The 23,474-nt window shown below is 46.9% G+C and overlaps 1 protein-coding gene across 1 annotated transcript in view; it reads right to left on the reverse strand.

Moving 5' to 3' along the window:
- The window catches only part of LOC140189860 (PDZ domain-containing protein 4-like), a 48,566-nt gene extending 26,216 nt beyond the window's left edge, over positions 1-22,350 (reverse strand). Inside the window, exons 1-3 of the mRNA XM_072246182.1 lie at positions 22,091-22,350; positions 20,846-20,936; positions 19,100-19,198 (exon numbers count right to left, since the gene is read on the reverse strand). Coding sequence (XP_072102283.1) covers positions 19,100-19,198; positions 20,846-20,936; positions 22,091-22,266 — 366 coding nt within the window. The 5' untranslated portion in view covers positions 22,267-22,350. The remainder of the gene's footprint in view (positions 1-19,099; positions 19,199-20,845; positions 20,937-22,090) is intronic.
- Positions 22,351-23,474: the final 1,124 nt, after the last annotated feature.

Consider the following 23,474-nt stretch of genomic DNA (forward strand, 5'->3'; position numbering starts at 1 on the left):
CTGGTGGTCACACCTGACTACAACAGCCATAGGCTATCCTTGCCTGGATATTGTCTTTAACCCTCGCCTTACTGCAACTTCCTCAATGCTATGTGCTGTGATCCTGCTGCAAATAAGTTTTTCCGTTGCACCTGTGCAGACGTGTCCTCTAAGAGGGCTGCTGAGGGCCACTACCTTGTCGTGGGGTTTGGAGGCTTGCACGTCCCAATAACCCAGAGAGCTACGCTGGCTGGAGTCAGGGCTTTATGCTTTTGCTCTTGGTCACCCATGCCAAACAGGTCAAAGGGTGGAGGCCAGACTAAGTGGTCCACTGGTCCACCAGGTTTGCGGGTTCGTCTCAGGGCTAACAATCTTAAGTTGTCAAAACCGTTACAGAACCAGCAATGAAGATTCCTTCTCTGTGGCCAAGGACAGACTGAGGAGGAGGAACTCCATTGCTGCCCTAAGCACCAGTGGCGTAATTAATTGTGCAGACTTGTATATATGGCAATAAGTTCAACTTTGACATCACCTTCATCCCATTGCTTATTAGGAATTTTGTAAAAAGTGTTCAAAGTCTCTGCTTCCACCATCCATCGTGGTAGGTAGTCTTCAAGATTTACAAAAAAGTAATTGCACCTCACCTTTGATTTAGATATGTGAGGCTTAAATCATGGAGCATGGATAGGAGAGATGGCATAGGACACAAACTCCTCACTCCCACCCTTGTCTGGACCTCATAGATTTCAACCAAGTCCCCTCTCAAGCAACTTTTGCCAGAAAAGGTAGAATCTCCTGGTGACCAGCCATTCCCATTGCAACGTCTGTCAATGGTCTCCACTACTGAGGGGATCTGATTGAAACATATAAGATGATTAAGGGATTGGACACGCTAGGGGCAGGAAACATGTTCCCGATGTTGGGGGAGTCCAGAACCAGAGGCCACAGTTTAAGAATAAGGGGTAGGACATTTAGAACGGAGTTGAGGAAAAACTTTTTCAACCAGAGAGTGGTGGATCTGTGGAATGCTCTGCCTCAGAAGGCAGTGGAGGCCAATTCTCTGGATGCTTTCAAGAAAGAGTTAGATAGAGCTCTTAAATACAGCGGAGTCAAGGGATATGGGGAGAAGGCAGGAACGGGGTACTGATTGTGGATGTTTAGCCATGATCACAGTGAATGGCAGTGCTGGCTTGAAGGGCCGAATGGCCTACTCCTGCACCTATTGTCTATGTCTGTCTTTTTCCATTCCCCATTCTTACCCTTTCTCTCTCCTCACCTGTCCATCAGTTCCCTCTGGTTCTCCTCCTCTTCCCCAGAACATTGACTGTCCATTCCCCTCTATAGATTCTGTTGAGTTCTCCTGACCTGTTGAGTTCCTCCAGCATTATGTATGTGTTGTCCAAGTCACCTCCCTTCCGGTAAGACAGCAGTGGGTCACTGTCTTTTTTAAATGTAAATTTTACAATCACAACACCCTGCTGTACATTGAGAACTTAAAAGTACTGCAGGTCTTCCCCATCAGCTAATTGCTTGTTGGCAGAGAAAGTGAAGGAGGTGGACTTAGTGTGGACATGTTATTGCTTGTGATGGAGAGACATCAGTGCATGAAGGTGGTGTGCAGTCCAATAGTGAGTGATCATCTTGTAAACCTATTGGATATTGGTGGTGTGGACTACTGCATGTCCAGTTCACTGGTTTATTGGCAAATGGCAGGGGAGGTTGTAGCGTGGACTAGGCCTCAAGCTGCGGTGTTGCCTGTTTGCAGCTGCCCTGAAGGAGGTGTTGGAGTCAGGCACTCCACCAGAGTGCTGGAGGTAGTGATGTGCGATGTCCATACTGGAGTCAGTGCTGCCCCCCAGTGTTTGCTTGGGGGAAAACAAGCTGGATTGAGTTTGACTGCAGACTGCTGTAATATTCATAGACTCAGGGACTTGGACTATATATAAGTTTTTATGTGACTATACTTTACTGCTGTGGGCATGTGGTCAAGTGGTTAAGGCATTGGACTAGCGACCTGAAGGTCGTGAGTTTGAGCCCCAGCCGAGGGAACATGTTGTGTCCTTGAGCAAGGCACTTAATCACAGATTGCTCTGCGACGACACTGGTGCCAAGCTGTATGGGTCCTAATGCCCTTCCCTTGGACAACATCGGTGTCATGAAGAGGGGAGACTTGCAGCATGGGCAACTGCTGGTCTTCCATACAACTTTGCCCAGGCCTGCGCCCTGGAGAGTGAAGACCTTCCAGGAACAGATCCATGGTCTCACAAGACTAATGGATACCATCTTTCACTTTACTGCCATTTTATATGTGCCTTCTGCTGTTGCTGGGCACATGGCCAAGTGGTTAAGGCGTTCGTCTAGTGATCTGAAGGTCACTAGTTCGAGCCTCAGCTGTGGCTGCGTGTTTGTGTCCTTGAGCAAGGCACTTAATCACACATTGCTCTCATGTCTGTGCGAGGAATGGCGCCCCACACAGACTTCCAATCTGCACCTTGTAAGGCATGAAAATGCCCGACGCAGGCCTCTCATGGTCTGAGTCGATGTTCCCCTCTGCTCTGTATGACTGTTGGTACAGGTTGAGTACTCCATATCAGAAAATCCAAAATCTGAAATTTTTTTTTGAGGGCTGACTTGACTTCACAAATGGAAAATTCCACAAGGCGTGAGGAAGTTTCCAAGGTGATGTACAGGTTCCTGCAGCTCAGACAGTTCTGAGAAGTGACCTGACATATGTAACGAACAGAAGTTAATGAAACATAGAATAACCCTGCATTAAGTGAAAAATGAAGATCCCAATCGTGTGTCGTCAGCATTGGAGTGAACATATGCCACTTAAAGGTATACTGATCATGAAACATGCAAAGATCTATCACGATGAAATGAAAATTGAAGTTAATTGTGAATATTCAGCAGGCTGGTTGCAGAAATTTAAGAAAAGGCATGGCATTAAATTTTTAAAGATCCATGGTGATAAAGCATCTGCTGATCATGAAGCAGGCAGAGAAATTCATCGATGAGTTTGCGAAGATTGTCGCTGATGAAAATCTAATACGTTGAATATCAGTACATATTTGTGATGAACAAGTGTAACTGTGCTTACTGCTCAGAGTTGGAAATGGCAGTGATCTCAAGCTAGTTCATTATATATTCTAAAATCCAAAAAACCCAAAACACTTTCAGCCCCAAGCATTTCTGCTGTGTTTTGCACCTTGGCCCCAGAGTAATACCGTTTTATTTGGCTGTATTCATGGGTATTCATGTATGGTTGAATGACAATTAAACTTGAACTCTCTCTCTCTCTCTCACCTTTAAAGAATTAAAGATGAATTTGTCACATGTACATCAAAATGAAATGAAATGTGTCATTTGCATCAAATCAAATCAGCGAAGATTGTGCAAGTGTCGTCACACTTCTGGCGGCAATATGGCATGCCAACAACTCTCTAACCCTAACCCGTGGGTGGAAACCGGAGCACCTGGAGGAAACACACGTGGTCACGGAGAGAGAGTAGAAACTCCTTGCAGACAGCAGTGAGATCAAACTCCTATCAGTGGCAGCTGGCTCCGAGGCTTACCGCTGTGCTACACTCCAGACTGCCTGCATCAGATAGCAAGGATGAGTTTGCCAGTTCTGAATTCTACAGTTTGGCCCAGGACATCACAGGTAAAGCCCCCCCAACCGCTGAGCACATCTACAGGAAACACTGTCGTAGGAAAGTGATCATCAGAGACCCCTACCACCCAGGCCAGGCTCTCTTCTCGCTGCTGCCATCAGCTGAAAGTACAGGAGCCTCAGGACTCGCACCAGCAGGTTCAAGAACAGTGACTACCCCTCAACTATCTGGCTTTTGAATAAACTACACTCAGTTTACCCCATTGTTGAAGTGTTCCTATATCCAATGATTTCACTTTAAGGACGCTTTACCTTGTTATTTCATGTTGTCGTTATTTATTGCTATTTATTTATATTTGCATTTGCAGAGTTTGTTGTCTTCTGCACTCTGGTTGATCTTTCATTGATCCTGTTATAGTTACTATTCTATAGATTTGCTGAGTATGCCCACAGGAAGTTGAATCTCAGGGTTGTCTATGGTGACATGTATGTATTTTGATAATAACAGTTACTTTGACCTGTACTTGCAGTTGGAGTTGCCTAGATCCCTCCTCTCAGTGCCTAGGTGAACGCAACTCAAAGCAGTCACAGACACAGTCTGCCAACAAGCGGTAAAGCAGATGAATATTTTCCTTCTAGCGTTGGCATGGTGACAGTCACAGTCTGAGGGGGAGGTGATTGGAGTCTCATGCATGACCTCCCTCTGGGTGGGGAAGGTACGTTGGGGGGGGGTTGTTGGCCGGGGATGAGCAGGGGGCCAGATACAGAGACAAAAAGACTCACAATTGCACTGACACGTACATATCAGCACTCACACAGATACAAGTAGAAAACAGAACATTATTTTAATTTATTTAGAGAAACAGCACGGAACAGCTCCTTCCAGCACATTGAGTCAGCAACCCACCGATTCAACCCTAGCCTAATCACAGGGCAATTTACAATGACCAGTTAGCCTACCAACCAGTATGTCTTTGGTGGGAGGGAACCGGGTCACCCGGAGAAGACCCAAGCGTGTCAGGGGGTGGACGTACAAAGGCCTTACAGAGGACACTGGGTTTGAACTCTGAACTCTGATGCCCTGAGTTGTTAGAGTGTCGCGCTAACCATGGTGCGCTGTGTTTGGCACAGTACAGGCCCTTTGATCTCTTAAACTTACTCTAAGATCCATCTAACCCTTCCCTCTCATTTTTCTATCATCCATGTGGCAATCTAAGAGTTTAATTAATGTTCACGTGCATTCTCACACAGATAGACAAGTACACATTCGCACTTACACACATCCACTCTCAAACATTGTAACGCATACAAATACTCAAAGCCACACACATCCACTCTCAAACACATGCATATGAACGAGTCCACATGCAGACAGTCTCGTTTATGCACACAAAACAAATATAAACCACATGCAGTCACAGTTTGATCGAGGGACGACTGCACAGGTGCGTGGATGTCAGCGAGTTAGACCAGCTCGAAGAGTTTAAAAGGAGACAGCTTTATAAAGCGGGCGACAGAGTAGAGGTGGACTGAGTAGGAGGGCTTTGGCTCAACGGGGCTTCTGCGATAACCGGTCGAGGCGAAGTAGGTTACCTGTGAGGAATAGAAACAGGAAGTCTGTCTGTGAGACTGGTGTTCTGTACTTGGTGTCAGATGTGGGAAGTCCGGGAGACTCCCAGCCTCCTGGATGGCCACATTTGCGCCAGGCGTCAAGCTGCAGCTCCTTAGGGAACTGGAGGTGCAGCTCGATGACCTTCATCTGGTCAGGGGGAGTAAGGAGGTGATAGAGAGGAGCTATAGGCAAGTAGTCACACCGGGGCCTTGGGAGACAGATAAGTGGGTACCAGTCAGGAGAGGGAAGGGCAAGAGTCAGATACTAGCCATGATGAGGCTAAACTCAGGTTGGAGGAGCAACACCTCATATACCGCCTAGGTAGTCTCCAGCCCCTTGGTATGAACATAGAATTTTCCAACTTCCAGTAATTCCCTTCCCCCCCTTCCTCTATCCCTATTTCACTCTACCCCCTCCCCCAGCTCCCTCATGGTTCCGCCTCCTTTTTCTACTACCCATTGTTTTCAGGGCTATGACGTCAATGCTTCCCCTCCCCCATCCCTTTGTCTTTCAAATTACTGGTCTTTCAACTGAAGCTACAAGCATTCTTCAAATCCTTCCCCATCTTTCATTCTTCAGTCCTGACGAAGGGTTCTGGCCCGAAACGTCAACTCATCGTTTCTAACTGGTGCTACCCGACCTGCTGAGTTCATCCAGCGTACTGAAAGTGTTGCTTTGATCACAGCATCTGCAGATTATTTTGTGTTTACTAGCGAGTACCCCTGTGGCTGTCCCCCTTAACAATAGGTACTCCTGTTTGAGTACTGTTGGGGGGTGGGAATCAGCCTACCAGGGGAAGAAGCAACAGTGGCCGTGCCACTGGCACAGAGTCTGGCCCCGTGGCTCAGAAGGGTAGGGAAAGGAAGAGGATAGCAGCAGTAATAGGGGACTCTATAGTTAGGGGGTCAGACAAGCGATTCTGGATGCAGGGAAGAAACACGGATGGGAAGTGCCAGGGTACGGGATGTTTCTGATCGCGTCCACGATCTCCTGAAGAGGGAAGGTGAACAGCCAGAGGCCGTGGTAAATATTGGTACCAACGACAAGTTAGGAAAAGGGAGGAGGTCCTGAAAACAGACTACAGGGAGTTACAAAGGAAATTGAGAAGCAGGACCTCAAAGGTAGTCATCTCGGGATTACTGCCTGTGCCACGCAACAGTGAGTATAGAAATAGAGTGAGGTTGAGGATAAATGCATGGCTGAGGGACTGGAGCAGGGGGCAGGGATTCAGATTTCTGGATCATTGGGTCCTCTTCTGGGTCAGGTGTGACCTGTACAAAAAGGACGGGTTGCACTTGAAGCCGAGGGGGACCAATATCCTGGCGGGGAGGTTTGCTAAGGCTATTGGGAAGAGTTTAAACTAGAATTGGGGGGTGGGAACTGAGCCGAAGAGACAGAGGAAGGGGCTGTAGACTCACAAATAGAGAAAGTTTGGATACAGTGCAAGAGGGAGGATAGGCAGGTGATAGAGAAGGGATGCGTTCAGACTGATGGTTTGAGATGTGTCTATTTTAATGCCAGAAGCAGCATGAACAAAGTGGATGAGCTTAGAGTATGGATCAGTACTTGGAGCTATGATGTTGTGGCCATTACAGAGACTTGGATGACTCAGGGGCAGGAATGGTTACTTAGAGTGCCAGGCTTTAGATGTTTCAGAAAGGATGGGGAGGGAGGCAAAAGAGGTGGGGGCGTGGCACTGCTGATCAGAGATAGTGTCAAAGCTGCAGAAAAGGAAGAAGTCATGGAGGGATTGTCTACCGAGTCTCTGTGGGTGGAAGTTAGAAACAGGAAGGGGTCAATAACTCTACTGGGTGTTTTTTTATAGATCACCCAATAGTAACAGGGACATTGAGGAGCAGATAGGGAGACAGATTCTGGAACGGTGTAATAATAACAGGGTTATCATGGTGGGAGATTTTAATTTCCCATATATTAATTGGCATCTCCCTGGAGCAAGGGGTTTAGATGGGGTGGAGTTTGTTAGGTGTGCTCTATAGCTATTTGAAAGTTAAGGAGTTGTCACTGTTCCCCAACTGTTCACCCACTGAAACGGCAGTCAACTGGCCAGGCTCATTACCCAACACCAGGTCCAGTATGGTCCCTCATGTTGGACTATCTACATAGAAACATAGAAAACCTACAGCACAATACAGGCCCTTTGGCCCACAATGCTGTGCCGAACATGTACTTTAGAAATTACCTAGGGTTACCCATAGCCCTCTATTTTTCTAAGCTCCATGTACCCATCCAGGAGTGCCTTAAAAGACCCTATCGTATCTGCCTCCACCACTGTCGCCGGCCCATTCCACACACTCACCACTCTGCGTAAAAAACTTACCCTGACATCTCCACTTCCAAGCACCTTAAGACTGTGCCCTCTCAGGTTGGCCATTTCACCCCTGGGAACAAGCTTCTGACTATCCACATGAAATCAGGTTATTGATTTAAGAAATCTTCCTGGATACACCTAACAAATACTGCCCCATCTAAACCCCTATGCTAAGGACCCAGTTTATATTAGGGAAATTGAAATCCCCCATGATAACAAGCCTATTCTTTTTACACATTTCCTTAATACCTGGTGGCTATTAGGGGGTCTGTAGTACAATTCCATCAACTCCTATTCCTGAGCTCTACCCAAATGGACTCAGTGCCTGACTCATCCATTATATCTCCTCTGAGTGCAGCTGTGATATTGTCCCTGATTAGTAGGACAACTCACCCCCAAGATAACATCTCTACCTCACTGACGATCAACACACAGGGTGTGTGCTTAGCCCACTGCTCTACTCTGACTGTGTGACTGGGGACAGCTCAAATGTCATCTATAAATTTGCAAACCTCCTCAAACTCCTGATGGAATATAGTCACGGTCTTGCTTTCTTTCTAGCTGCATTGATATGTCAGGACCAGTTTAGATCCTCAGAGATCTTGGCACCCAGAAACCTGAAATTGCTCAGTCTCTCCACTTCTGATCCCTCTATGAGTGTTGGTTCGTGTTCCCTCGTCTTGCCCTTCCTGAAGTCCACAATCAGTTCTTTGGTCTTACTAACGTTAGTGCAAGGTTGTTGCTGTGACACCACTCAACTAACTGGTATATCTCATTCCTGTACACCCCCTCATCTCCATCTGAGACTCTACTAACAATGGTTGTATCATCAGCAAATTTGTAGATGACATCCCTTTTACACTACTAATTTAACTATTTAAATTACTTACTGTAATTCAGTTTTCTTTTTTCTCCATGTTATTACGTATTGCAATGTGCTGCTGCCACAAAGTTAACAAACTTCACGTCATATGCCAGTGATATTAAACCTGATTCTGATGCACACATACATGCAGGTACAGAGCAGTGGGCCACACTCTCTGCACCGGGGTCATCTCCAGAACAGGTCCTGGGATGAGAACAAGGCTCTTCCTCATGGTGAGCCAAGTGCACATGACCAGAACATTGCTCCCCACCCCCCCCACCAATCCCGCTCCACTCAAGTGAATAGTTCTGTTGCCACTCATCGCCTGGATTTGCACATGGCCTGACGGTACTGGGGAACTTCATGTGGCATGCGTGGGTTTTCTCAGTGTCCTCGGGTTTCTTCTCACAGTCCCAAGACGTAGCTGGTATGTTAATTGGTCATTGTAAATTAGGGTTAAATTGAGGTTTTCGTGGTTTGCTAGGTGGCATAGCTTGAAGGGCCAGAAGGGCCTATTCTGTGCTTTATAAACGAATAAGTAAATTTGTCAGAGTCACATAACATGGAAACAGGCTTTTCAGCCCACTGGTTGATGCCAACCAACATTCCCATCCAAGTAAGTCCCACCTGTTGGCGTTTGGCTCATATCCCTCTAAACCTTTATGGTCCAAGCCCCTTTAATATGATGTTAATGCACCTGCCTCACCCACTTCCTCTGCCAGCTCGTTCCATATACCCACCACTTGGTGAGAAAGTTGTCCCTCAGGTTCCTATTAAATCTCTTGCCTCTCAGCTTAAACCTGTGCCCTCTAATTCTCGATTTCCCCAACCCTGGGGAAAAAGTCTGCATGCATAATTCATTACGGGTAATATGCAAAAGTACGTGAATGGCGTATGTTATTACGGCACCAAGTCATTTGTGATTTCCTGATTCCCATGTTTTTCTTTCGATTTGTTTCTGGAGTTAGAAAACATAACAGTGGTGACCAGGTAGTTTCAAAATGAAGCTGAGATGACTACCCATCTGTTGAAGTGCAACATGTTTTTTCTTTACAAGGGGAGAGAGACAGTCGAGTTCAAAAAAAAGCGCAGCACATGATTCTTGGCAAAGGGAGGAAGACAGCTGAGTTTAAAAGAAAAGGCAGAAAATGACAAAATTCACGGATTCATAAACAGCGAGTACTAGGTGATAATAAAAAAATCAGAAATGGCTACATCAGAACGATAGAAATGTTTGATTGCACAACGGATGATGTACACTGAACAAATTGAGCAGTATTTTGAATTAAATGAGAATTAAATGAGAAGCAGTATTTTGAATTAAATGAGAATTAAATGAGAAGCAGTATTTTGAATTAAATGAGAATTAAATGAGAAGCAGTATTTTGAATTAAATGAGAGTGCCAGTTTTGCTGCATAATAGTTGTGAAAGCATACAGTTTGCTTAGAAGTTTGACTACTCCAATAAAACTAGTTGAAATGAGCTTTGCTGCTATCATGAAAGTAATTCAGGAACATATAAAACTGAATCCATTGTTGAATGCAGAATACTTTTGATTTCATAAGTGGAATCAAAAGGAAGGGGAGTTCATTTCAGCTTATGTGGCTAAATTGAAGAGATTTTCTGAGCATTGTCAGTTTAGTAATGGGAACTGAAGCACAACATTACTGGCATGGGCAGAGGAATAGCTGATAGGCAGGAGGCAGTGAGTGAGAATAAAGGTGGCCTTTTCTGGTTGGCTGCCAGTGACTAGTGGTGTTCCTTGGGTCAGTATTCGGACCGATTCTTTCACATTGTTGTCAATGATTTAGATAATGGAATTGATGCCTTTGTGGCAAAGTTTGCAGATGATATGAAGATAGGTGGAGTGGTAGGTAGTGCTGAGGATGCTGTGATTGCAGCAGGACTTAGACAAATTGCAAGATTGCGCAAAAAAGTGGCAGATGGAATACTGTGTTGGGAAATGTTTGGTAAATCATTTTGGTAAAAGGAACAATAGTGCAGACTATTATCTAAAGGAGGAGAAAATTCAAACATCAAAGGTGCAGAGGGACTTTGGAGTTAATTTACAGGTTGAGTCTGTGGTAAAGAAGGCAAATGTAATGTTGGTATTTATTCCAAGGGGAATAGAATATAAAAACAAGGAGATAATACTTTATAAGACGCTAGTCAGTCCGTACTTGGAACATTGTCAACAGTTTTGGGCCCCTCATCTTATAAAGGATGAATTATTATTGGAGAGAGTCCAGAGGAGGTTCACAAGGATGTTTCTGGGGATGAAGAGGTTAACATATGTGGTGTGTTTGGCAGCTTTGAGCTTGTACTCACTGGAATTTAGAAGAATGCAGGGATCTCACTGAAACCTACCAAATGTTGAAAGGGCTAGATAAAGCTGATGCGGAGAGAATGTTTCCTATGGTGGGGGTGTCCAAGACTAGAGGGCCCAGCCTCAAAACTGAGGGGCAACCCTTTAGAACAGAGGTAATAAGGATTTTTTTTTTTTAGCCAGAGAGTAGTGGATCTGTGGAATGCTCTGCCACAGACTGCTGTGAAGGCCAAGACTGTGGGTATATTTAAAGTGAAAATTGACAGGGCATCAAGGGTTATGGCAAAAAGGCAGGTGTATGGGGTTGTGTGGCATCTGGGATCAGCCATGATGGAATGACTTGATGGGCTGAATGGCCTCTTTCTTCTCTTATGTCATGGTCTAAAAGATAACTCCTGTGGGAATGAAATTAATAACGGTGAAATACGACAAACAACAAGCCATATTGGGCTTGTATGTGGTAAGAACAGGAGGGCCAGCATTGTGGAGCCGTGATTGGCTAAGAAAACTACAACTTAATTGGTGATTCAGTCTCCAATGAATGCTTACCATATTTCCTGCAAATAGACTTAGCTGAAAGGTGAATAAGAAAGGTACTGGATGATGCTACAGCAGTGTTCCAGGATGGCAATGGAAGACTCAAAAATATCAAGGGTAAAATAGTGATAAATGAAAATCTCACACCCATGTTTTACAAAGCCATCCGGTTCCTTATACAATCTGTGATAAAGTATTCAGCGAGCTAGATCACATTGAGGTTGAAGGAATTCTCTCCAATGTTGAGTGGTCACCATGGTCTGTCAGGATCTGTAGCAAATCAATCCAAATCCATACCTTCTGCCCAGGAGAGAAGAAAACTTCACAAACCTTTCTGGAGAAAAATACTTGAGCAGAGTGGACTTATCTGAGGTCTACCTACAGATGGAGATGGAAGAAGAGTCCAAAGTGCTTCTCACCATAAATGCTCACTAAGTGCTTTATTGCGATAGTAGGCTTATTTCTGAAGTAGCTTCTGCACCTGCACTCTGATAGAAAGCTATGGACCCGGTGCTGCAAGGCCACCCCGACACTCAGGCACCTGGATGACATCATTGTTATTGGTGAAGATGACAAGGAACATCTCCAAAATTTCAAGACAGTGTTAAATATATTAGAAGATTATGGTTTCAGAGCATGATGTGGAAAGTGTGAATTCTTTAAACAAAGCATTATTTACTGCCGTCACACCATTGATGCATAAGGATTACACAAGCGCGTTGAGAAAAATCGAAGAAGTGGTTGATGCCCCAAGGCCAAAGGATGTGTCACAGTTGTGGTTCTTTTCAGGATTTCCCAATGATTATAACAGGTTCCTCCCAAACCTGGCTACTGTGCTCCACCCCTTAAATTTATTACTACAGTTTGGGAAGAAATGGCAATGGACAAAGCAGTGTGAGGTGGCTTTCCAAAGGGCAAGTGAAATGTGATGTCTGTTACTGTACTCTCATATTCTGATCCACATTGCCCATGGTCCATTGTCCTGCGATGCCTCGCCTTATGGTATAGGTGCAGTCATGTCACATGTTATAAGTGATTGCAAGTGAATGCCCCATAGCCTTTGCATCACGTCCCCTTACTGCTGCAGAGAAAAATTACGCACAGATTGACAGAGAGCTCTTGAGAATGTTTTGGGTTGTTACTTGCATGGAGAGAGTTTACCCTCATTACTGATCATTAACCACTGGTGTCCATTTTCAATCCACAGAAGGTGGTTCCTCGCATTCACGCTTGGATCTCCCCAGACCCACTCTCAGAAGGAATATGCAGGACAAACAGCTGAAGCAAATTGAGGGCTCATCAAACAAGAAAGTTCAATGTTTCACTGCTGGACAAGCAGTCCTGGTGAGGGAGTACAGTGGGTACTGGGAAAGATTAAGGATAGAACCGGACTGCTCTCCGACACAGAGGAGATTGCATCTGATATCATCTGGAGACAACACACTGTTACATGCTCAAGGAGATTTTTTTTGTGAGAATGATGTAATGGTCTTTTGGAGGTCACCTGATGTGATTTTCCCACCAATGTGAGGTCACGTGATGACATGAGTCCCGTGACTATATAAGGGTCGCCCCAGGTGACGCAGTTAGTTTTTGAGTTTGTAGATTTCCAGGTAGAACGTGTTGAGCCTCCGTTTCTGTTGCGTGTTTGTTTTTGTGATGCAGTTTCACTTTTAAAACGGAAGGTGCGTTCTCTTACAAGATATGTATTATTGAACTGGAAATTTGTGGCTGGAAGTGCCAATTTACTCAATTCCGACAGTTTTGAAGGGAGATTGAAGAATTCATCGAAGTGAAGGATCGAGAGAAGTCGGCATCGTTTGGCAGTTTAATAAAGAATCGACCTTATTGAGTCTTCGTTGGAGAGAACCTGCATTGAGATAACTGTTGCAAAAGTGCAATGAGTTCATGCAAAAAGGTGCGCTCTCTCTCTAAAGGAATTTAAAGTCAGTTGATTTAAACTGTTTATTTTCGGCATTAGGAATCCTGTGGACGGAACCAGCAGTAAAGGTGCGTCGGTGAAGAAATCTTTCTCCAGAGAAGTCTCTCCCAATTGAATGTATAAAACTGTTGGACTTCCAAAGTTATCACTCTAAGAACTATATCTGACTGTATCGCTTTAAGAACTGTTTTCGCATTTAATGCTTTAAGAACCAGAGCCGAGTGGTGAGTTGGTGAACGGCTGCGTACCTGTTAACCTCTGGTTAAAGTTTTCCTTTGTTTTTTTTCCTTATCATTTATACGTGTTGAATAAACGTTTGGTTGTTTTTATAAAACCTGGCTCGATTAATATTCATTGTTGCCATAACAACATCAATCAGTTAAAGATATCAGTTAGAGAAGACAATTGTTCAGAGCTGTCAGAGCCACTCCCTGTGGTCCCAGGATCAACTCCTACCACCACTACAGAGGAGGCCCCAGAACCCCAGAACCCCAGAACCAGGAGTTTCACCTACCAAAGAGAGTGACCCCCCCCATCAAGAAAGATGTTATCCCACAAGAGTAAGAAATCCTCCACAGCTATTCAGAGATAAAATCTTGAGGCCTGAATGGGACAATTTAAAATTTATGATGTTGTGTATATCTATATAGTGTAGTGTGTATGTATGCACGTATGTGTGTGTATATAAATGACTACACGCTACATAATCGAGTTGAGATGTATGCTATTTTGATTTGGAGTTTATAGATGAGCAGTGAGGAGTGTTGTGTATATAAAACTTAATTAATATTAAAATTAAGTAATATTGTAAATATATTAACGCAAACACGAAGAAATTTGCAGATGCTGGAATTTCAATCAACACACATAAAATTTGCTGGTGGAACGCAGCAGGCCAGGCAGCATCTGTAGGAAGAGGTACAGTCGACGTTTTGGGCTGAGACCCTTTGTCAGGACTAACTGAAAGAAGAGCTAGTAAGAGATTTGAAAGCAGGAGGGGGAGGGGGAGATCCAAAATGATAGGAGAAGACAGGAGGGGGAAGGATGGAGCCAAGAGCTGGACAGTTGATTCGCAAAAGGGCCAATCAACTGTCTTCGAGCCTATTTCTTCGGCAAGGACTCTCCCACCCCCACCGATGACCCCTTCTCCCGTCTTCGACCCTCCTCCTCTTCATGGACACCCCACTCTGGTCTTCTGCCAGCTCTGGATCTCTTTATTGTTAACTGCTGACGAGACATCAACCGTCTCGACTTCATCACACCTTGTTCCCATTCCAACCTCACTCCTTCCGAACGCTCTGCTCTCCACTCCCTCCGCACTAATCCTAACCTTAATATAAAACCCGCTGATAAGGGGGGTGCTGTTGTAGTCTGGCGTACTGACCTCTACCTTGCCGAGGCACAGCGACAACTCACGGATACCTCCTCTTATTTACCCCTCGATCATGACGCCACTAAGGAGCACCAGCCCATTGTCTCCCACACCATCACCGACTTTATCCGCTCAAGGGATCTCCCATCCACTGCTACCAACCTTATAGTTCCCACACCCCGCACTTCCCGTTTCTACCTCCTACCCAAGATCCACAAACCTGCCTGTCCAGGTAGACCCATTGTCTCAACTTGCTCCTGCCCCACCGAACTCGTTTTTGCATACCTCGACACGGTTTTATCCCCCTTTGTTCAATCCCTTCCCACCTATGTTTGTGACACTTCTCACGCTCTTAAATTTTTCCATGATTTTAAGTTCCCTGGTCCCCACCGCTTTATTTTCACCATGGATGTCCAGTACCTATATACTTCCATCCCCCATCAGGAAGGTCTCAAAGCTCTCTGCTTCTTTTTGGATTCCAGACCTAATCAGTTCCCCTCTACCACCACTTTGCTCCGTCTAGCGGAATTAGTCCTCACTCTTAATAATTTCTCCTTTGGCTCCTCCCATTTCCTCCAAACTAAAGGTGTAGCCATGGGCACCCGTATGGGTCCCAGCTATGCCTGCCTTTTTGTTGGCTTTGTGGAACAATCCATGTTCGAAACCTATACTGGTATCTGTCCCCCACTTTTCCTTCGCTACATCAACGACTGCATTGGTGCTGCTTCCTGCACACATGCTGAGCTCGTTGACTTCATTAACTTTGCCTTCAACTTTCACCCTGCCCTCAAGTTTACCTGGTTCATTTCCGACTCCTCCCTCCCCTTTCTAGATCTTTCTGTCTCTATCTCTGGAGACAGCTTATCTACTGATGTCTACTATAAGCCTACGGCTCTCATAGCTGTCTGGACTATTCCACTTCTCACCCTGACTCTTGCAAAAATGCCATCCCCTTCCGCAATTCCTCCGTCTCCGCCGCATCTGCCGTCAGGATGAGGCTTTTCATTCCAGGACGAGGGAGATGTCTTCCTTTTTTAAAGAAAGGGGCTTCCCTTCCTCCACCATCAACTCTGCTCTCAAACGCATCTCCCCCATTTCACATACATCTGCTCTCACTCCATCCTCCCGCCACCCCACTAGGAATAGGGTTCCGCTTGTCCTCACCTACCACCCCACCAGCCTCCGGGTCCAACATATAATTCTCCGTAACTTCCGCCACCTCCAACCGGATCCCACCACTAAGCGCATCTTTCCCTCCTCCCCACCGCTTTCTGCAGGGATCGCTCCCTACGCGACTCCCTTGTCCATTCGTTCCCCCCCCCCCCCCATCGCTCCCCACTGATCTCCCTCCTGGCACTTATCCTTGTAAGCGGAACAAGTGCTACACATGCCCTTACACTTCCTCCCTTACCACCATTCAGCGCCTCAGACAGTCCTTCCAGGTGAGGCAACACTTCACCTGTGAGTCAGCTGGGGTGATATACTGCATCCGGTTCTCCTGATGTGGCCTTCTATATATTGGCGAGACCCAACGCAGACTGGGAGATCGTTTTGCTGAACACCTAGGCTCTGTCCGCCAGAAAAAGCAGGATCTCCCAGTGGCCATACATTTTAATTCCACATCCCATTCCCATTCTGACATGTCTATCCAGAGCCTCCTCTACTGTAAAGATGAAGCCACACTCAGGTTGGAAGAATAACACCTTATATTCCGTCTGGGTAGCCTCCAACCTGATGGCATGAACATCGACTTCTCCAACTTCCATTAATGCCCCATCTTCCCCTCGTACCCCATCTGTTATTGCCCATCCTCTGGGCTTCCCCCCTCCCCCTTTCTTTCTCCCTGGGCCTCCTGTCCCATGATCCTCTCATATCCCTTTTGCCAATCACCTGTCCAGCTCTTGGCTCCATCCCTCCCCCTCCTGTCTTCTCCTATCATTTTGGATCTCCCCCTCCCCCTCCCACTTTCAAATCTCTTACTAGCTCTTCCTTCAGTTAGTCCTGACGAAGTGTCTCGGCCCGAAACGACGACTGTGCCTCTTCCTAGAGATGCTGCCTGGCCTGCTGTGTTCACCAGCAACTTTTATGTGTGTTGATTGTAAATATATTGTTTGATTAAGCATTCTTTGTTCACTATTCATTCTGGGTTATTTGTAAAAGTACACAAATGGCATACATTGCGCCACCATGTCATATGTGAGCACTTTAAAAGTAAAACTAAGTAGACCTATTTCCCGGCTCCTGAGTTTTTGTTTTGATTTGCTTCTGAATTTACAAAACCTGATATTCCCCCACCCACCCATTTCCCCCTCAACTGGCCTCACCTAACAGCTGTCAGCTTGTATTCCTTCCTCATCACCCTCACCTTCTTATTCGGCTGCCTTCCCCTTTCCTTTCCAGTCCTGATGAAGGGTCTCGGTCTGAAAAGTGATTGTTTATTTCCCTTCATAAATGCCCTTAGTATCCTTAGTATTTGGTCATATATAGCGGTGAAAGGAACTCATCAGCCCACACGTCCTGGACCATTCTGCACAACCTAATCAAAGTTAAAAGTATTACATGTCATGGTATACAACCCTGAGATTAATTTGCTTGCAGGCATACTCAATAAATCCATAATAGAGTAATAGCCATGATTGAATCAATGAGAGACCGCACCAACTTGGGCAAAAAGACTACAAACTGCGTAAATACAAACAGAAAGAAATAACCATATAAATAAATAAATAAATATGCAATAAACACTGAGAACATGAGATGAAGAGTCTTTGAAACTGAGTCCATAGGTCGTGGAAACAGTTCAAAACTTTTACAGATGTACCTTGTAGAGCATTCTAACTGGCTGCATCGCTGTCTGCGATGGGGAGGGGGCACTGCACAGGACTGCAGGATTTAAAGGAGTGATGCCTCAAAAAGGTGGCATCCATCATTGAGGGCCCCCATCACCCAGGACATGCCCTCTTCTCATTGCTACCATCAGGGAGGAGGTACAGAAGCCTGAAGGCCCACACTCAACGATTCAGGAAAAGCTTCTTCCCCTCTGCTGTTTGATTTCTGAATGGACATTGAACCCATGAAATACCTCTACTTTTTTCCCCTCTTTTTGGACTACATATTTAATTTAACTTTTTAAGTATACTGTATATATTTTTTACTGTAATTTACAGATCTTATTGTGTATTGCACTGTACCACTGCTGCATAACAACTGATTTTGTGTCATATGCCAGTGATATTAAACCTGATTCTGAATCAATGATCTGGCAAGTGAAGTTGAGTGAAGTCATCCCCTCTGGTTCAACAGCCTGATGTTTGAGGGGTGATAGCCGTTCCTGAACCTGGTGGTGTGAGTCCTGAGGCTCCTGTACCTTCTTCCTGATGGCAGCTGTGAGAAGAGAGCACCACCTGGGTGGCAGAGGTCTGCTTTGCTGTGACAATGCTCCACGTAGATGTGCTCAGTGGGGGGGAGGGCTTTACCCCCAATGGTCTGACTACCTTAGTGTAACAACATCGTGACCCCGATGTACTGATCAAGAGTTTGCTCTTGATCTAATTGCGCTATTTCTTGTAAAGATTGTGTTTAACATATCTATGTTCTTCCCTTGTGAAAGATCTGCTATCTGACGCTGAAGACCAAGATTTTCCCTGTAGAAGTGGGATGCAGGGGATTCGTTGCTACATCTACGACCAGTCTATTGAAGAAGATAGGGGTGAGGGGTCACTCCCTCCAACAAGCAATCAAGTCCTTGTGAAATGCAGCAGAAGAAAGCAGCAATTGGATTTGGATTAAAAGGGAAGACAACAACTGGGCTGCAAGATGAAGACAGGAGGGTATGGAACTGAGGGGGGTGTATCTGGGACACCAGGTAGCACCGTTGAGCCCTCTGGAGATGTCGTGGGCTTATCAACGAAACATCAAAGAAGGAGGGTGCCCACCTGATGACCCCGATGACGTACCTACCCTCCTTGTCACCACCAAGCCCACTGCCAACATCAAGAGTGCCGACTTACCATAGGGATTGAAACTTCAAGTCCTAGCAGCTCTACTGTGCCTGTGATGTTGCTGAATGTAAGTTCTTCATTGTACCTGTGCACATGAGGACTTGTCTGCAGGTTGAGCACTGAGTTCAAGAGTTGGGAAGTTATGTTGCAGATTTATAAAATTCCGGTTAGGCTCGATCTGGAGTATTGTAGTTATTCCTGCTCACCCCATTATAGGAAAGGATGCTGAGGGTTTGGAGAAGGAGCAGTAGAGGTTTACCAGGACATTGCCTGGATTACAGGGTGTGAGCTACAATGAGAGACTGGACAATAACTTGGGTTATTTTCTCTGGAGTGGTGGAGGATGAGCGGAGATCTGACAGAGGTTTACAAGGTTATGAGAGGCACAGATACAGTAGAACAGACAGCCGGTATGGAGTAGAAACCCTGCCAAACTGCTCTCTGATGGTGCCCGAGGCCGATACTGAACTTGGGATGCTGCGGCTCGGGCCTGCCATTCCCCAGCCCACTCGCCTCGCTTACCTCCCCGATGTAGATGCCGGTGTCGTTCTCGTCGTCAGTGCGGTAACACACAGTCAGACCCAACTTCTCCTGATGCCTCTCCTTGTACAGCTCCACCTCCTGCGCATGCACACAGGTCACATGGTCACACAGTGAGGAAGCAGGCCGTTCGGCCCGACTGCTCCATACCGTCCACAGCCCGGCCCAGTTACCCACCTTCGACCATAACCTTCCCCTCATGCACCTTTCAAATGCCTCTTAAGTGCAATTGTACACCCTGAACGCTCACTACCCTCCGAATGAAGCTGCCTCTCAGGTCTCTTATAAATCCCTCCTTTCTTGTCTTCTATCTTTGCCCTCTAGTTTTGGGCTCCCCAACTCTGGGGAAACTCCAATGACTGTCTACCTTAATAAATCTCCGAATGGTTTTATGAACTTCTGTGAGGTCTCCCCTCATTCTCCTACACTGTACTCCAAGGATTAAAAAGTTCAGCATGGCCAAACTCTCCATTTAACTAAAGCCCTGCAGTCCAAGCAGCATCCTTGTAAATCTCTGCTGCATCCTCTCCATCTGACAATGTCAGACAACCAAATCTGTGCACAGAATGCCAGGTCGGATGACAGACGTGAAAATCAAAATAAAAATCCACCTTTTGGGATTCAGTCTCCTGTCACTGACATGACACTGGTTCCTAGACTGCTCACATCCCAAGGTACTGTGGTTCCCCATCTCTGTGACCCCCTCCAGCCCATACACCCCTTTCTGTCTATGACCATCTCCATCCCCCTTCTCTGTAAACCCCCTCTGACCCCTGCATCCCTCCCCGTCTCTGTGACTCTCCTTGCCCCCCTACCCTCAAGTGGTCTTACAGCTGCAAGCTTCAATATATAGAAGCTACAGCTTCTATATATTGGCGAGACCCGACGCAGGCTGGGAGACCGTTTCGCTGAGAGACAGTTTTGCCGAACACCTACGCTCTGTCCGCCAGAGAAAGCTGGATCTCCCAGTGGCCACACATTTTAATTCCACGTCCCATTCCCATTCTGACATGTCTATCCACAGCCTCCTCTACTGTAAAGATGAAGCCACACTCAGGTTGGAGGAACAATACCTTATATTCCATCTGGGTAGCCTCCAACCTGATGGCATGAATATTGACTTCTCTAGCTTCCGTTAATGCCCCACCTCCCCCTCGTACCCCATCCGTTATTTATTTATTATTATATATTTTCTCTCTCTCTCCTTTTTCTCCCTCTGTCCCTCTGACTATACCCCTTGTCCATCCTCTGGTTCCCCTGCCCCCTTTTCTTTCTCCCCAGGCCTCCTGTCCCATGATCCTCTCGTATCCCCTTTGCCTATCACCTGTCCAGCTCTTGGCTCCATCCCTCCCCCTCCTGTCTTCTCCTATCATTTTGGATCTCCCCCTCCCCTCCCACTTTCAAATCTCTTACTCACTCTTCCTTCAGTTGGTCCTGACGAAGGGTCTCGGCCTGAAATGTCGGCTGTACCTCTTCCTATAGATACTGCCTGGCCTGCTGCGTTCACCAGCAACTTTGATGTGTGTTACAGCTGCAAGAATCCCTTTTGACCCCTGTCCCTCCAGGATTCACTCAGTCGCTCTAGGATTCTCTCCCAATGTCACTCCCAGATTCCCTCCCCCGCTGCAACTCCAGAATTCTTTCCCCACCCCCCCATCATTCCAGCCCTTTGCCGAGCACCGATGAACCCATGAAAAGCCTCATCTGACTGGCTTGTAAGCAGCTCACCTCGTACTCCAAGTCCTCAGATCGATCCACTTCATGGTGACCGCTGTCCATGTAGTCATTAGCTTCGTAGAAATCGTTGCCCAGCGGGGGGCTGTGGGCAGAGCAATGGAGCAAGGGTCAGTGCGGAGGGATAGGAGAGTGAGCCAGAGGCAGTCGAAATCTCCACACCCTCCTCTGGGAGTGCATTGAATTGAATGAAAGGGTCTTTATTCTCATTATACATCGGTACAATGAAACTCTGTTTGGCTGCCTCTCAGGCAATTAAATAAATCGGTAGATAAAAACAAGAGAATAGGGAACATGTAGGGAACGGAGGGACACGTTGGGGACAGAAGCAGACACACGGGGGAACAGTCCGTGTTTATACAGGGTGTGAGTCAGTGTACACAGTCCATGTTTATACAGGGTGTGAGTCAGTGTACGCAGTCCCTGTTTATACAGGGTGTGAGTCAGTGTACGCAGTCCCTGTTTATACAGGGTGTGGGTCAGTGTACACAGTCCCTGTTTATACAGGGTGTGAGTCAGTGTACGCAGTCCCTGTTTATACAGGGTGTGGGTCAGTGTACGCAGTCCCTGTTTATACAGGGTGTGGGTCAGTGTACGCAGTCCCTGTTTATACAGGGTGTGAGTCAGTGTACGCAGTCCCTGTTTATACAGGGTGTGGGTCAGTGTACGCAGTCCCTGTTTATACGGGGTGTGGGTCAGTGTACACAGTCCCTGTTTATACAGGGTGTGAGTCAGTGTACACAGTCCCTGTTTATACGGGGTGTGGGTCAGTGTACACAGTCCCTGTTTATACAGGGTGTGGGTCAGTGTACACAGTCCCTGTTTATACGGGGTGTGGGTCAGTGTACACAGTCCCTGTTTATACAGGGTGTGGGTCAGTGTACACAGTCCCTGTTTATACGGGGTGTGGGTCAGTGTACACAGTCCCTGTTTATACAGGATGTACATGGTTCTGTGTGGGATGTGCTTCACCGTATATGGATCCTGTGTGGAGTCTTTGTTAACATACATAGTCTACATTTGGTTTGTGTTACTGAACGCAGTCCCCATATACTCGTGTTGTGTGGGATGTGTACCCGATCCCTGTGTTGGGTTCGTTTTACTGTACGCTGTCCCCATGCACCATTACCCCCCCCACCCCGTGTGTGAGGTTTGTGTTACTAAGTCGCCGTGTGTGTTCTGTTGCCCGAACCCGGTGCCCACGCCTCCCTGAGCCCGCTTTGCACCAGAGATACTCACAGATCAGACAGGACGTATGGTTCCAGCAGAAGGGGGGGCGGCGAAGGGGGCCGGACCTTGCTCAGGGCCATGATGTGCTCGAAGGTGATGTCCGTCTGGGTCCCGTTGTCCACCAGCTGTGGCTCTGGGGCCGAGGCCAAGGCCGAGGCCGCCTTCCCCCTCGGGCTTCGCCGCATCACCTGGATGACCAGGGGCTCCCTGGGTAGGCGGAGGGTCTCTGCTGACGTCTCCTGGTTCACCCTGCACGCCTCCTTCCCATGAAGCTGTGGGGAAACAGAGGCACACGGTCAGTGTGGCTGGGGGCACCACAGAGGAGGGGCCCCGTGGCAGAGGGGGAAGGATGAGATTTCCACAGTGTAAGGGAAAGGCCAAAGCCCCTCAGTAGAGGGAGGTGATCGGGGCCACTACAGAGAGGGGAGTTAACTCATGGCAGAGGGCAGCAGCTGAGACCCCCACAGCAGAAGTTCCTCAAGACAGACGTGAGCGGCCCACAGAATACAAATTTAAACTGAAGTTATACAAGACAGGGATGATAGATGATAAAACAGGATATTATTTGGGCTGGCTGGTGGCGCAACGACATTGGCGCCAGACCTGGGAGCGGAGATTCCCGGGTTTGAAACCAGTCGGGTCTGCCCCCGAGCACGTGGACTGTGCCATCCGTGCAGGGTTGAGTGTTGAGACCGCAACTCGACCTCGTAAAACAAAGGGAAAATACTGCAAAAATGTCTGTGTGAGGAGTGGCGCGCCACACAGGCTCTCTCTCTCTCGCTCTGCGCCTTGGAAAAAGCCATGAAAAAGACATCGTCACGGACACTCAGATGCACACGCACAGACTTGCACGCACGCAGGCACACGCCAAAAAAAACTAAAAAAAAAAACAGGATATTATTTACAATTCAGCAGGCACTGCCTCAAGAAGGCACTGTCCACCATCCAGGCCGTGCCATCTTCACAGAGCTCCCTGGGCAGGAGGTACAGAAACCCGAAGACTCACATGGCCTCTTCCCTTCAACCACTCAGTTCTTGAACCAGCTGGCACAACCCTAACCACCGTCCAGTACAGCAACTCCGTGACCACTTTGCACTACCGAGGTTTCCGCTTGTGCTGATGGCAAAGAAGTTTGTCCCATGGCCGTCGAGACGTTCAGCGTGTCAATGACCAGCACAGTCCGAGGACGTACGGATGGCAGCCTGCAAGTGTCGCTGTACTGCTGGCGCCAAGATAGCACGCTCACGACTCACTGTGGAATTGGAACGTGTGAGGGAGGCAGGGCACTTGGATGAAACAGGGAAAATGTACAAGTTCTTTACAGACAGTGGTAGGTATTGAATACGGGTTGCTAGTGCTGTAACCTCTTGCACTGTGTCTCTGTGTCTTTGG

This window comes from Mobula birostris, chromosome 29 (assembly GCF_030028105.1).
Source record: "Mobula birostris isolate sMobBir1 chromosome 29, sMobBir1.hap1, whole genome shotgun sequence".
In the NCBI taxonomy this organism is placed as follows: Eukaryota; Metazoa; Chordata; class Chondrichthyes; order Myliobatiformes; family Myliobatidae; genus Mobula; species Mobula birostris.